This window comes from Cygnus atratus, chromosome 7, assembly GCF_013377495.2.
Source record: "Cygnus atratus isolate AKBS03 ecotype Queensland, Australia chromosome 7, CAtr_DNAZoo_HiC_assembly, whole genome shotgun sequence".
In the NCBI taxonomy this organism is placed as follows: domain Eukaryota; kingdom Metazoa; phylum Chordata; class Aves; order Anseriformes; family Anatidae; genus Cygnus; species Cygnus atratus.
The window spans coordinates 16,171,122-16,184,080 of NC_066368.1; the positions used below are offsets into that span (position 1 = coordinate 16,171,122).

The following is a 12,959-nucleotide window of genomic DNA, read 5'->3' on the forward strand; positions in this document are numbered from 1 at the left end:
CAGCAATATGAAAGCAAGAGGAAAAACCTTCATGTATGCCCAAAAGCATGTTCTTTATCTTCACTTTGTCAATACAGAAGCTCTCAATAGTTTCATTGTGCTTTTATGGAATTCACTGAGTAGCTATTTATGATGCTAATAATTGACATTTTCCACTGAATCTACAACCTCTGAATTCCAACCATGCTATTTTATTTTGTGTTTTTTCTAATGAAATTAATTCCTTGGAAATAATCAAGATTAAAAAAAAAAAAAAAAGACGAATGAAAATCTTGGATAATATTAAATAGGAATTATCCTACATTTGCATATAATGGATGAAATTACCTATTCTTTGTCTGAAACATGGGCATTTATGAAAGAATGATTTTAAATACTTTGATTACTATCTTCTAATGTTTCTGCTACTGCTGCATTTTCAAAAGGATCTATTACTGAATATAGAACAATTCCAAGAAATTTAATTAATGTGGGGATAGAGAACTAAAGAAAATTGATTTTATGTCATTGTCTAAATTTGTGGGGGTGGCGGGGGGTAATCTTCCATAATAAGATCCATAATTATTCAGTAGATTCATAGATGTCATTTTGAAGACACTGCAAGAGTGTAGTGTGTAACGGGCGCATTTCTTCAATTCTGGACACAAACATTGCTCTTTTTTCATCTGGTAAAAGTGAGTTATATCAACTTGTCCTCTGCAGCACTTCCATAAGGAGGAGACCTAATCATGTCACTCATGTACCCTACATGTAAAACGTATACCATATAATTTATTTCAGTGGTTTGATAATTGTGACACTGTGACCTCTGGTGATCTTTAAAGTCATGATGAGTGATTTGCAACAGTTACCAGAACCAAGTCAAACACTAAAATTTAGGAATGTGCTAATATTATGGGATTCTTCTTCATTTACCTGCATACACACAAAAAAATGTTGTGAAGGACAGGCTACAGCCAGTTTAGCCAAAATGCTGAAGAGCTCAACTAAAAAAAGATCCACATTGCTTTGTTGTAATTTGGAATGTGAAACAATGCATAAAGCATACTGGCCATAATTTGTCCCCTGATAGGTTTTATTCTAATCTTTAAAAAATATTCTTAAATGCTGAAACATAGTATTCAATTGTTGATCCTCAATTTTTACTACTATTAATAAGTAAGTCTGGTTCCTGAATCCTGCTACATATGTGAATCTACACCTCTTTTCTGAACATTGTTACAGATAACATCAACAAACATCTCTGAACATCCTTTCATACCAGTATTATGACTCTGAGAGAATGGAAATGCCTTTGAATAGCTCAAGTAAAAGTGAATAAAATGGGGGAAATTAGACAGTCCCATTCCTTTTACTCTGATTTATTTTTTTCAGAAAATACAGAGATTATTTTTAGAGGTTAAAACTGCAGATAAAACTGAAAATATATATTGAAAATATATATTTCCAATATATATTTTTCCAGTGGAGAATTCACTGAATATTTAGGAAATTGAAACTGCAGTATTTATGTTCTGGATTCCCTGTAACTATGCAGAAATGTGACCATGAATCTCAACCTACAATACACCTAACAAAGAAACATCTCCAGTCCTCTTTCTTTTGCCTCAGACAAAAGAGAATTAAAATGGAACTGAGTCAACTTCTTCACCCAGTATTTTCTTAATGCCAGAAAAAATGGCATAGTGTTAAAATAACAGGCCAACATAGGGGAAAAAAAAAAAAAAAAGGCAAGAATAAACATTGGGTTAAACTTACAGCAAAAAGTATGCATTACAATAGCTTTAAGGAAAAAGAGATTGTTTAGTTTAAGCTTAAGAGCAGCTGCGTATACATCATGCTAATTAGAAAGGTAGCTGATTTCACCATTATACTCTCTTTCCCTTTGTATTTAGTCAAGATCTTTTCTTTCTTTATACTTGGTGTTCCTTTACTGTAAAATAGATGGTCACGTCTAAGCCCTATTAAACAGAGAGACATATACTCAATTTTAAATAAACAGCAACAAATCTCAAAAGATTTACCTTAAATGATTTGTATCGTTCATCATTTAACACATCTTTAGCTCTAGAACTCTCTCCATCTTCAATAATCTCCTAAACAAATAAAAATGTTATTTTTAAAATTAAGATTACGGTAAGATGTAGTAAAATCATCTAATGGAAAATCTTATCAACTTGTAAAAACATTGAGAGCATCCTTATTGAGTGCATCATTATATTCCAACAGAATTAAATTCTGCAATCCTTTTTGACACAGAAATTACCGAAGGATAAAGGAGAAACTGGGACCACACAATGAATTTCACAGTACTTATTTACTCATATATTTTCTCAAGGATGAAGTAGAAACTGGGACCATTGAATATATTTCACAGTACTTATTTACTCATAAATTCACAGCCAGAAAAGTTGTTTATCATAAGCTATCAATGATCTGTCCTGAAAATTAAATTTCGTTGCTAGAGTTTACTTCTCTCAAAAGTAAGAACATTTTTAAGACCAGATATATTTTTCTTGAGTGTACAGTTCCTCCAATCTCCCTGATAAAAAGAAAAAAAAAAAAAAGAAAAAAAAAAGAAAAAAAGAGCAAAGCAAAACAAACAAGAAAAAAATAAATTTGTTCTACTTTCCATAGAACCATAATTGAATTCCCAGCCCTCAGGCAGTAGGTACAAAGAGCTCTTCAGTGGCTACTTTCTGAACTGGTGGAGTGAGGCAGAAGTGAAACAAAACACCCAGCAATGACCTCCGCAGACAGTGGAGATGCTCAAATCAGGTGCCTGTTGGAGTAACAGTACCTGAGATGTATAGTCCTGAAAAGGCCAAGAATTAAAGAAAAATGTAGCGAATACTCAAAGTCCCAATAAGAATGCAAAGTTCATGCTTCACCTAGGTAAAAGGCTCTGCTATTCACAGCAAGGTGGGATTTAACATTAAAGTGCTAAAATATTTACCAGTTTGTTAAAAATAGTATTTCCAATAAAGCATTCAAGTGAGAAAAGTGATGTTGCCAAGGTAGAAGATGTCACATGAGCAAAACTATTACCAGTCAAACTACCACATCCAAATCAGAGTGGGCCTTTAAAAATGGCACACAATAATCACAGTCTATTATTTATTTAACGGTACTTATTCATGAAATAACTTCATTCATAAGGGAAACTCATAAGTTCAGTTTTAGAGCTTTATATTTCTATGAAAGGTTTCCAGAAATCATTGCGATCTTAGTAAAAAGGATGATATATTTATATTAAAGGAAATACATAAGGGTGTGTAAATACACACCAAATATCTATACTGCAGTCTGTGATCTCTAAAAGTAGATCTGTAAAAGAATTAACTGGATAAGAATTAAGAGGTATGTTACCTCAATAACATCTCTGACTTGATCTCCCATGCAGGGCAACCCTTGTATATCTTTCATTCTGGTTACTGGAAATGGAAGAGATTTCAGCACAGAAGCTGCTCTCAGAAATTCCAGACAAAATATTTCATTTTCTTTGAATTCATAATTTTCAGCCATTATCTCAAAGGCATCCTGGGAGAAGGGAAAAAGGGGGTACAAAAAAGATAATAAAAGCTTAAAGTATTCAGTATATTCCTTAAGGATTACTTTGTATACTAATTCAAGATTTCTTTGTGATAGAGTGAAAATACAGAGTTCCTCACATAAATTCAGCATAATTATCTAACCACTTAAAATTTCTCAGGTATCATAAAAATTATATTTTAGAGTCAAATATAAGAAAAGATTTTGATTTAGGAAAAATTCAAAATTTAAAATCTTTTGTGAGATAAACTTTCCATATTCCATGCAGATCTCATAAAACAATGTGAAATAACAACCTAACTTCTACAATTGGGCACAAATGTAAGTAATCCAACAGGTTAGTACACAACATCTTCACTTTCAAGTGCAACCAAATAGGAGTCTGTGGTGATACTAGTAAACCACTTTTTTGAACTTGTAGCCGTTCTTCTATTTAGTAATGTAAGGAACAAACCCACTTTTTCCTTACAGTTTTCAGTGGTGTGATCTATGCAAAGAGGAAAACCTTTTCTTTGTGGATCTTCAACTATCCATGGACTGGTTTATTGTAGATATTGCACTCAAATGTTATTGAAGATTGCCAGTACAATTTTTTTTATTTTTTTTTAACTATCCAGATGTCATTTATGAAGTTTTGGAGCCTCTCTACCTACCCCACCACCACCACACCACCATCCCTCCAACTATATATATATATATCAGCCACTTTTAGAAATGAAATGAACAGATCACGTGGTGGAGAAGAGCGAGCTTTTTGGTTCCCTTATGAGGAATACTGTGTTTCAAGAGAAAATAAATGTACTGTGTGTGTGTGAGAGAGAATAACCTGTAACATAAGAACTTCTGAAAGCTTCCAGCTGATTAGAAGCTGGAAATCTGAGTTCTTAATGAAGCCTTGCACAAAACCTCAAAAATTTTTCAAGGCTGTAAAACTAAGCGATTTCTTCTGAGATTTTCAGAGTACACCATCTCCAGAAGACGCTTCGACTGTTCAAAGTATTTATCTAAAATGCATCCTGCACCTGGCTGTTAAGGATGGCCCTATGCGCCACTCAAATGGTACAGGACAGGCTAGGTACGACCATAAAAAAATATGATTAGTAAGCCTTGCAAAGCTCCCACACTGCATAGGGTCTTGCATCCCTGCAGGAGATCCCATTTCTTCCTCATCAGTCTTTCAAGAGCAGCTACCTGATCCCAGCCTTGAAAAGGCCATACGTCCTGCTATATTTATGAGTTGTTGCATATCCTCCCTGTCTTCCAGCTTACTCCTGTTTCTCCTTTGACCCATGAGACATTACAAAATAATAAAGAGCTGGCTCTCAGTGTGCATCTGCCTGCAATTACACTTCACTGAGCTATAGTCCAAGCGTCTCTTCAGAAATGTTTTAAGAGTAAGGATGAATAATCACTCTGTAATACAGATACCAAAAGACAGCAAATGACTTACTAAAACAATGACTGCAATGGATAGTAGGAGGGAAAAAATTAAACATTTTTTTCCTACCCTCAGTGTTTATGGGAGCAATGTTCATACTGAGGCTTAGATTTTGTTTCATTTTTGATTAAGTCCATCGTTATATAATTTAAACAAAACCAACAACAAAAATATTTTGCTTTTTTTTTCTTTGCATTAATGTGCTTTATATTGAAAGATAAAGCCAAGTAACAACCTATAATACTTGCACTACTACATGCATAATACTTGCAGGTGAGCTGGAGTAAGTTCCTCTCTCACTAACTGAGGTGACGGCAAACCCAGTGAAATGGTTTCTTCATTACCCTCCACAGAACTGAGAACAGCATCTGTCATCCCGCACCGAAGGAATACAGCCTGATTTATACAACAAAAACACACGAGCTACAATCATTTAGATCATTAAACATGAAGAACTTTTACAGAGTGAATGTAGATTGCTTACATATTACATTTAATTCAGTTTAGTCAGTTCTAGAAAAATAAATTATCTGATACATTGTTCAGATTATAAACGTTCTGGTCTCATTGAATCAAAATGATTTAATCAAAATCTTGAAGAAAATATCTCAACTAACCATAGGATTTTCAAAGCTTTTCTCTCAAATAAAAACCTGAGATCTCAATTGGATTGGTATCTCTTTAAAAGAAACACACACCTTAGATGAACAAAAATACTTCAATTTCTCCTTTTTTTCGGTGCTACCATATTAAAGCATTCTGCATCTTCAAATCTGTACAAAATGTTATCAGAATACTGAAGCAGACATTTCACTCAAGGTTTACTTTCCCTTTTAGGGTGATTTGTTTTCACTGTTCTCTGGTTCTTTCTTTACTCACAATTAATATGTAGTCAACTAGCAGTACCTTCTGCATCTAATTTATCAGCTCCTTTGTGTGATATCCATTAATATTGCTATAAGCCATTAATGCAAAAGTTGATCTGTTCTGCAGCCCATCTGTTGAAATAGCTCTATTTTCTTTCCTCCTCTAGGAGAAGAAATCCCAGACAAACCAGTTTATCTTCAAGGAACAGCTCATACATAAGTTCTATTTAGTTGGATTGGTTCTCAAAGACTTCCCTGAAGCAAATAGGGTCCTGGTTTCTGAGCGAACACTCACTTAGTAAGACCCTTAAAAAAATAATCAAGTCTTTGAGAGTAAGGGATTATTAAGTAATTAATCTCTGAGGATCTCTGTCCATCTCACCAAAGGATTCCACCCCTTAACTGAATACTTATTTATCAGCTATTTATCAGCCTAGTAAGTGCTGTGCAATTCCATTTTCATAACAAATCATGAAAGACCTCTTTGAGATAGAGAGCTGTTTAGCAAGGTGCTTGATCCGGAAGTTTCTGCCACTATCTACGTTCAACTAGCCCTCTGGAATAAGGAATTGAAGGGGTCAGGTGTTTCCTCCTCTTTTTTTTTTTTTCTCTTTTTTTTGGGGGGAGGGGGTGGCGGATGGGAGGCAGTTGTTCTTCCAAGTTCTTCTTTTTGTTCTTTATCAGCTTCAAAGATCCTTTCCTACCATTTAGGAAAATTAAGATACTACTTTTTGCTTTAAGTGAGGTTTACATTTCCAGTCACAAAATTGTGATTACCTTTCCCTTCTTTTTCTCTCTTTACAACGAATGCACATGAATGCTCAAAAAAGAAGTGTTTGGTAATAAATGTCTTAGTGCAGCTTAACCCTAGCAGAATTAATCAGGAGACAGAACCAAAAAGTTATAGGTGTTGTGTTCTAAAATAATCTATACAAACACATAGAAAACAATTCTTGTAAGTACCTGCTCAGCAGGAAGTTGTAATGACAGACTAGCAAAGTCATCTTGATTAGAAAGCTCAAAAAGTCTAGGAAAGTGTCATGTCAATCCCAATAGGAGGCCGCTCCTGTGGGCATTTAAATAGACTTATTCTACACTGAAGAATAAACCATCAGGATAAATGTGTCTGTACATACCAGTACCACTGCTGATTTAGAGAGGTACTGGCCCCCTTCTACTGGTGGGTGGGCGATTTTCAGAAAAGATATGTCACCACCATTACTGGAAAATGCAATCACATGTAGCATTCTACTCAGAGACTGTTGACAGTCAATGAGAAAATATAATCAAGGCGTTTTTGTCATTCTAGTTTGCATTATTCAGTGTTTTCCTGCCTTTGCAGAGTTCATTAAGCTATTTTAAATAAACAATTAAATAGTATTGAATATGTATTTTTCCCCATACAAAACACTGCCTGCAAATACAGCAATTAATTACAAATCTGTCTTTTTACATGAAACTGCTTTTGACATTCTTTTTGATAAAATCTTTCTGTTTTAAGAAAAAGAAAGCAACTGATTTCCAAGTGGAGTTGCAGTCTATTCAGTCTTATAGTCTATATTGGATAATATTATAATATTCCAGAGGAGAAAAGTACATGAAATTCATATTAACTGAGAAAAAGCTTGCAATCTATAAATCACTGGTGAAATCTATTTACAGTGATATAAAAAGGAAAGTTACTGACCCCTACGTTATTCTAAACCTTGGTACTTTATACATTAAGCACCTTGCCAACTTCTTTATCAGTTAAATGAATATACAGATTGCCTGTTTCAAAGATACTAGTGCAACAGGAAACTAAATTTCTAAGATTTCCAACATGTGGGATTTTCATTCTCTCCTGAGTATTCTGCAGAGGCTACTTTAATTAAATGTGAAAGATAGCTGGGCTACACTTCAGCTCTTTATTTTTTAAACCTTTTTACTGAAAATTTTCCACCTCTGCCTGAAACTGTGGAATGTGCACTGGTGAGACAAGGGCTGTGGAAATATTCAAGGATGGAATAGGCTTCCAGATCCGAGCTGGTCAGATGCAAAACCACAGAGAGATTTTCATGAATTATGTAAAAATAATGAAGAAGATGGATGGGCTGACAGAAATTGAGAGACTTATTCAACATTTGGTATTTAATACTTAATATAGATAAAATATCAAGAACAAAAAATTACAAGTAAGCATCTTGCACAGGTAAAAATGTACACTAAAATATTAGATTGCAAATGCTAAAAATCACACTCAGATTAGTTCCCCTACTACTTGCAAGAGTCTTTAATAACCTATCTAAAATTTTGCAAGAACAGAAATTTCCAATATTAAAATGGAAAATATAATAATAAGAAAGGTATTTTGAGAAAATATTTTAAATCTAATCTATTTTGCAAGGAAAGCATTGCAACTTCTTGCACAGGACACTTGTCTTTTGGCATTTCCATGCCTCTATCCACTGTTCCTCTGCCGTGTGACATTGGAAAGGTGCTTCATACCTCCCTGCCATTGTTTCCCTTGCTATCTTTCATTTGCTGTCTACTAGGGCTGTGAACTCTTCAGGGCATGAATTGTCTTTTACAATGTGCAGCATCTCATAAAAAAAAAGCCTCTGTCTTACTTGAGCCTGTAAATGCTACTGCAACACAAATGAAAAAATAACAATACCACACTTCTGTAGAGGTGAACTTAACCTGCCAAAGAGCTAAATTTTAAAGTGTACTTAAAAAAATAAAAAAGGAGAAATCCCACATGATACTTCATTCAAGGACTATTATATTGAGAAGAACAATTCGAGATAAATTGCTTTTCTTCTCAATCACTGTTTTACACTCCAAGTTTATTTAGTAAATTGTAAATCTGAGGGTTGTTTTCTAGTTCTCATAACATTGCTGTTGCTAGTATTTGGTGTCTATTAAAAACTGACTGAAGTGATTTTTAAAAGATTTTGAATAAAGAATCCATTCAAATAACATTGTTCTCACTTTCTCCAGTGTAAATCTTAATTTCAAGAGTCAATGGAAAGAGACACAGAGTGTGCGTGCATACCTTTTATGTACACAGAGACAAAATACTTTCAAGTTTTTATTTCAAGGAGGGTTAAGGAATTTGAGTGAACCTGTAGAATTGACTAAAGGGATTTCCAGCTAAATAAAGTAATCCATTTTTGTTCAATCTGAAAGTATTTTTTTTCCTGGCTTTTTGGTATTTGAACTGAACAGAAAAACCCAACACTCACCCAGTGCCAATGATGTTATCATGTCATGCTATATCAATTGGAGAAACAAAGTCACTGAGAGATAGAGAATAACAGTAACAGCATAATGTGCATCTTAATGTGCGTGATCTTAGACTCCTTGTACACACATGTACTAGAAATAAATGTTAACTCCAGCTGCTCGTCATATTAACCAACAGCAACAGGTTCAGTTCTTACAACAGAGTGGTACTCTTGAGAAGTTTGTTTTTTTTCCACATAATATGAAAGAAAACAAGACATTTGTGAGAAAAAATTTGCTGATAGAGCACAACAATGCAGATAGATTGTCAATCATGTAACACTGCCCTTGAGCAGAAAAAATTGTACAGTGTAATGAGAAACAAGATGTTAAAGTATATTACCCTTTTTAATATGGTCAAACAAAGCAGCATAGGATTGATGAAAACATGCAAATTTGGGTTGCCAAAAAGTGCAGGTGTGTACATTCTGTCTGTATTTTAGGGAGAAGCCTCCCACTTACCTTAAAAATGAGAAGAAAGAGTTCCTCCTTAGACCAAGGCAGCAGTTAATTTTGGATAGCTATACTCTTTACATACATTTAAAAAATTTGCAAATTTCATGTATTGTCTGGAGATTTTTTAAACTATGTCAGTAAGACAGTACCTGTTATTTAGAGTAAGTATTCAGTTCATGGCTTTCTCCCTACAGAGCTCCCAAGTTCATCATAAAATTAAAGTTGAAGTTCTCCTGAGGTCTGATTTAAAACAGAATAACAATAAAGGCTTGAGCCACTGACAGAACTCATACATATTTCTTTAGGTACAAAAAGAGAAAATAAAACAGGGATTTTTTTTTCCTCTAACAGAGTGGAAAGGAAACCAGGCATCTTTCCCATGCTAAGCATTCACATTCTCATTACCAAGAGTAACAACCAAAGTGGAGTAACACTCAGTAGCATTAGCGATAAGCCTCAGAATCACAGAACCATTTGCCTCTGACTTAATTTGTTTCTTCTGTAAGAATTAAATTGTATTTTCCTCACAGAAGAATGTATTTCTGAATTTTATTGCAGTCTGGTATTAATATTCAAATCTAACAATCCCTCTTGGGTAAAACAGAATGACTCCATTTATTTTACCACATGCAAACAAAATGGAGCCCTCAAGTGTATATTTTTAGTGGGAGAGGGGAAGGATGGCTAGCTACTTATAAATGAGACAAAGAATAATATTGTAATAGCGTTACAAAAAATAGCATTAATGTTTAAGACAAACATAAAATAAACATGTTAATGTACAGGCTCTGGTAAAATGATTTACCCCTTTGTTTTGCATCTTTACTCATCTGAATAGCTACATTTCAACTGTTAGAGTCCAGGCTACACATTCAGGTGCACTCCTGAATCATCCAAATCACTAATACCATGGCAGTAGTTCTCAACCTGTGAATCATGAGGCCACGGTGTGTGATGCGCAGTGATCCAAAGACTACATGAGGCCCCCATAAGTCTGAACTGCTTACATTTCTCCTTCGTAAGCTGCCACATAATACCACTGTTTCATCCTTGGCATGTAATTTGACGTACTCAATCTATTAATACAAACAACTGGACCTCCTGAGCTACTCAAGCCTCAGAAAAATAAATGGGGGGGGGGGGGGGGGGAGGGGAATTATTTGCCTCACAGTGAACATATTCATGAAAACTTCACATTTCCACCATTTTTGCCAACCCTTCTGGAGTTTCTTCTATAATGTAAAATTGATTTGTTGCAACTTTCTGTACGTTATTTCCTGGATCTTACACAATAAAGGAAACATGGGACAGCTGAACATAGAGGCTGTGTTTAACATGCGCTAAACCACCACACTGTCCTCATGATATCTCATTGAATATCTCTGCCATTTGATTTTCATAAATGGCGTTTCTTTGTAATCTATATATAGAACAGAATCCAAGATTAAAACTGATCACTAATTACAGTTATTATCTCAAAAAATCAAGTCTCCAGCAGTGTCTCTCACTAGAGGCTAGCACATTCACAGCCTCATTGTCTGCACGTCACTACTACATTAGCGACTGTATTCTTGCTCTTATGAAGAGAGAAAAAGATGTCAAAAGTAACTAGTATGCTATTTTAAACATAACTACTACACATTCAGAAGAGGAATTTGATACAGGGTATCAGGGCAAAGCCCAGTAAAAGGAAGAACCAATGAGTTCACCCAAGAATGCATAAGCACATAATAGCTCTGTGCCCCTCTAATAGGCAAGATCAAAACCCCAGTATTTTCAAGCTAAGCAAAGAAAACAGAAAATCTGTAAGAAAAAGGAACAACTCTGTCTCACAAAATAAAGTTGTTATAACAAAATACTATCATCAAAACATAATTCAGGATGGATTGGACCTCATTTTCAGGACGTACGGCATCGAGCCAGGGAAAATCTGTCATTTAATGGTTGGCTGCCCACAGCATGCACAAGTGAATTATACCAATGCTTCGGTGCATTTGCTAAGTGCTTTCACTGAAAAATCTGCTGGAACACTTTTAATTCAAGAGCATGAATTACAGGTTTAATACAAGACCCACAGAACAACAGCAAAAAATGAAAGACACCTGTGACATTATGCAGACAAACTGGCAGGTCTCTAGGGAATGGGCTGACTCTTGCAGTCCATAAACACCAAAGCCTTCAGATGTCACTGCTAGCTTTGGTTGTGAGGAGAAAGACCAACAGCCCTAATGAGTTACATTATGACTTTCAAGATGCAGATGCTAGACAGACTCACATGCATTATCAGCTTGTCCAGTGCCACCTCCAGAAATAAAATACAGCATAAACTAAGAGCAATTTCTCCCAAAGTAGGAGGATGAAAAACTGCCACCTTTGTCACTACAAAACCTAATTTCTACTCAGACTCAGAAATGTTTGATGTATAGGATAACAGAAGGGAGTCTCAAACTGCACTGCTTCTAATGTGTTCAGCTCAATTCATTTATCAAATACAAGTTGCAGTCTGACATTAAGGCTGCTGCAATGATAAACCTGGAAGTAATTTAGGGACTACCTCTCTGTTGAAACATAGGTATAACAGGAACCACTCAATAAATATTTTGCTGTAATCATAGTTTTCCACTGAAGTTTAAACTGAATCTTGGAGTATATTCAGTAATTCAATGGTTTAAAGAAAAACTATATATTCAAAAAAGTTATAGTACTCATTGTCTGAAAATAGAAAAATACTGTTAGAATTTGCAAGAGATTAGATTTTTTTAAAAAATAAAAATATTTTTAAAACATATCATTAAAAAAGGCAATACATTTTTCTGGCTCTTTTTGTAAGATATACTACAACTTCACGCCTTCTAGGAGTAGCCATTGTACATTGCCATTATCCATCACAATTACTTTAATTGTTTGCCTTCTGAATGGACTGACAAATAATATCCTAATACAGAAAATTCAACAAAGAGCCGTACACTTTCAGAACAACCACTGCATTCCACTGTTGTAAGCAAGTGTAGAACTAAGGCACTTACTTCTTACCTCTCCATGAATGCCACATTTTATGGTATCTTTCGGCCATACTACATCTTTCCCTATGGCAACATGAATTTGATTTTTGTTAAAAATGAAAAAGAATTGCCATTTTCAGGAGGCTAAATGATAACAGCAATACACAGCCTTGCTTTTCTAGCAGAAGGAGAGACACAGTAGTCATTTCAAAAGCAGCAGTTTTTGTAATGCTGGAGGCATTGGGGCTGGAAGAGACCTCAGGAGGTCTCTAGTCCAATCTCATGCTCAAAGCAGGGTCAAAACTGAATTCTGATCAGGTTGCTCAAAAAGGGATTTTTTTTTAAGTAAAGAAAAAGTTTAATCTACTTAAGTACCAT

The 12,959-nt window shown here is 34.8% G+C and overlaps 1 protein-coding gene across 1 annotated transcript in view; it reads right to left on the reverse strand.

Moving 5' to 3' along the window:
- DNTT (DNA nucleotidylexotransferase) overlaps nt 1-12,959 on the reverse strand; it is a 90,982-nt gene that overhangs the window by 67,099 nt on the left and 10,924 nt on the right. The window contains exons 4-5 of the mRNA XM_035540898.2: nt 3,370-3,540; nt 2,025-2,096 (exon numbers count right to left, since the gene is read on the reverse strand). Of these exons, the coding sequence (XP_035396791.1) occupies nt 2,025-2,096; nt 3,370-3,540 (243 nt within the window). The remainder of the gene's footprint in view (nt 1-2,024; nt 2,097-3,369; nt 3,541-12,959) is intronic.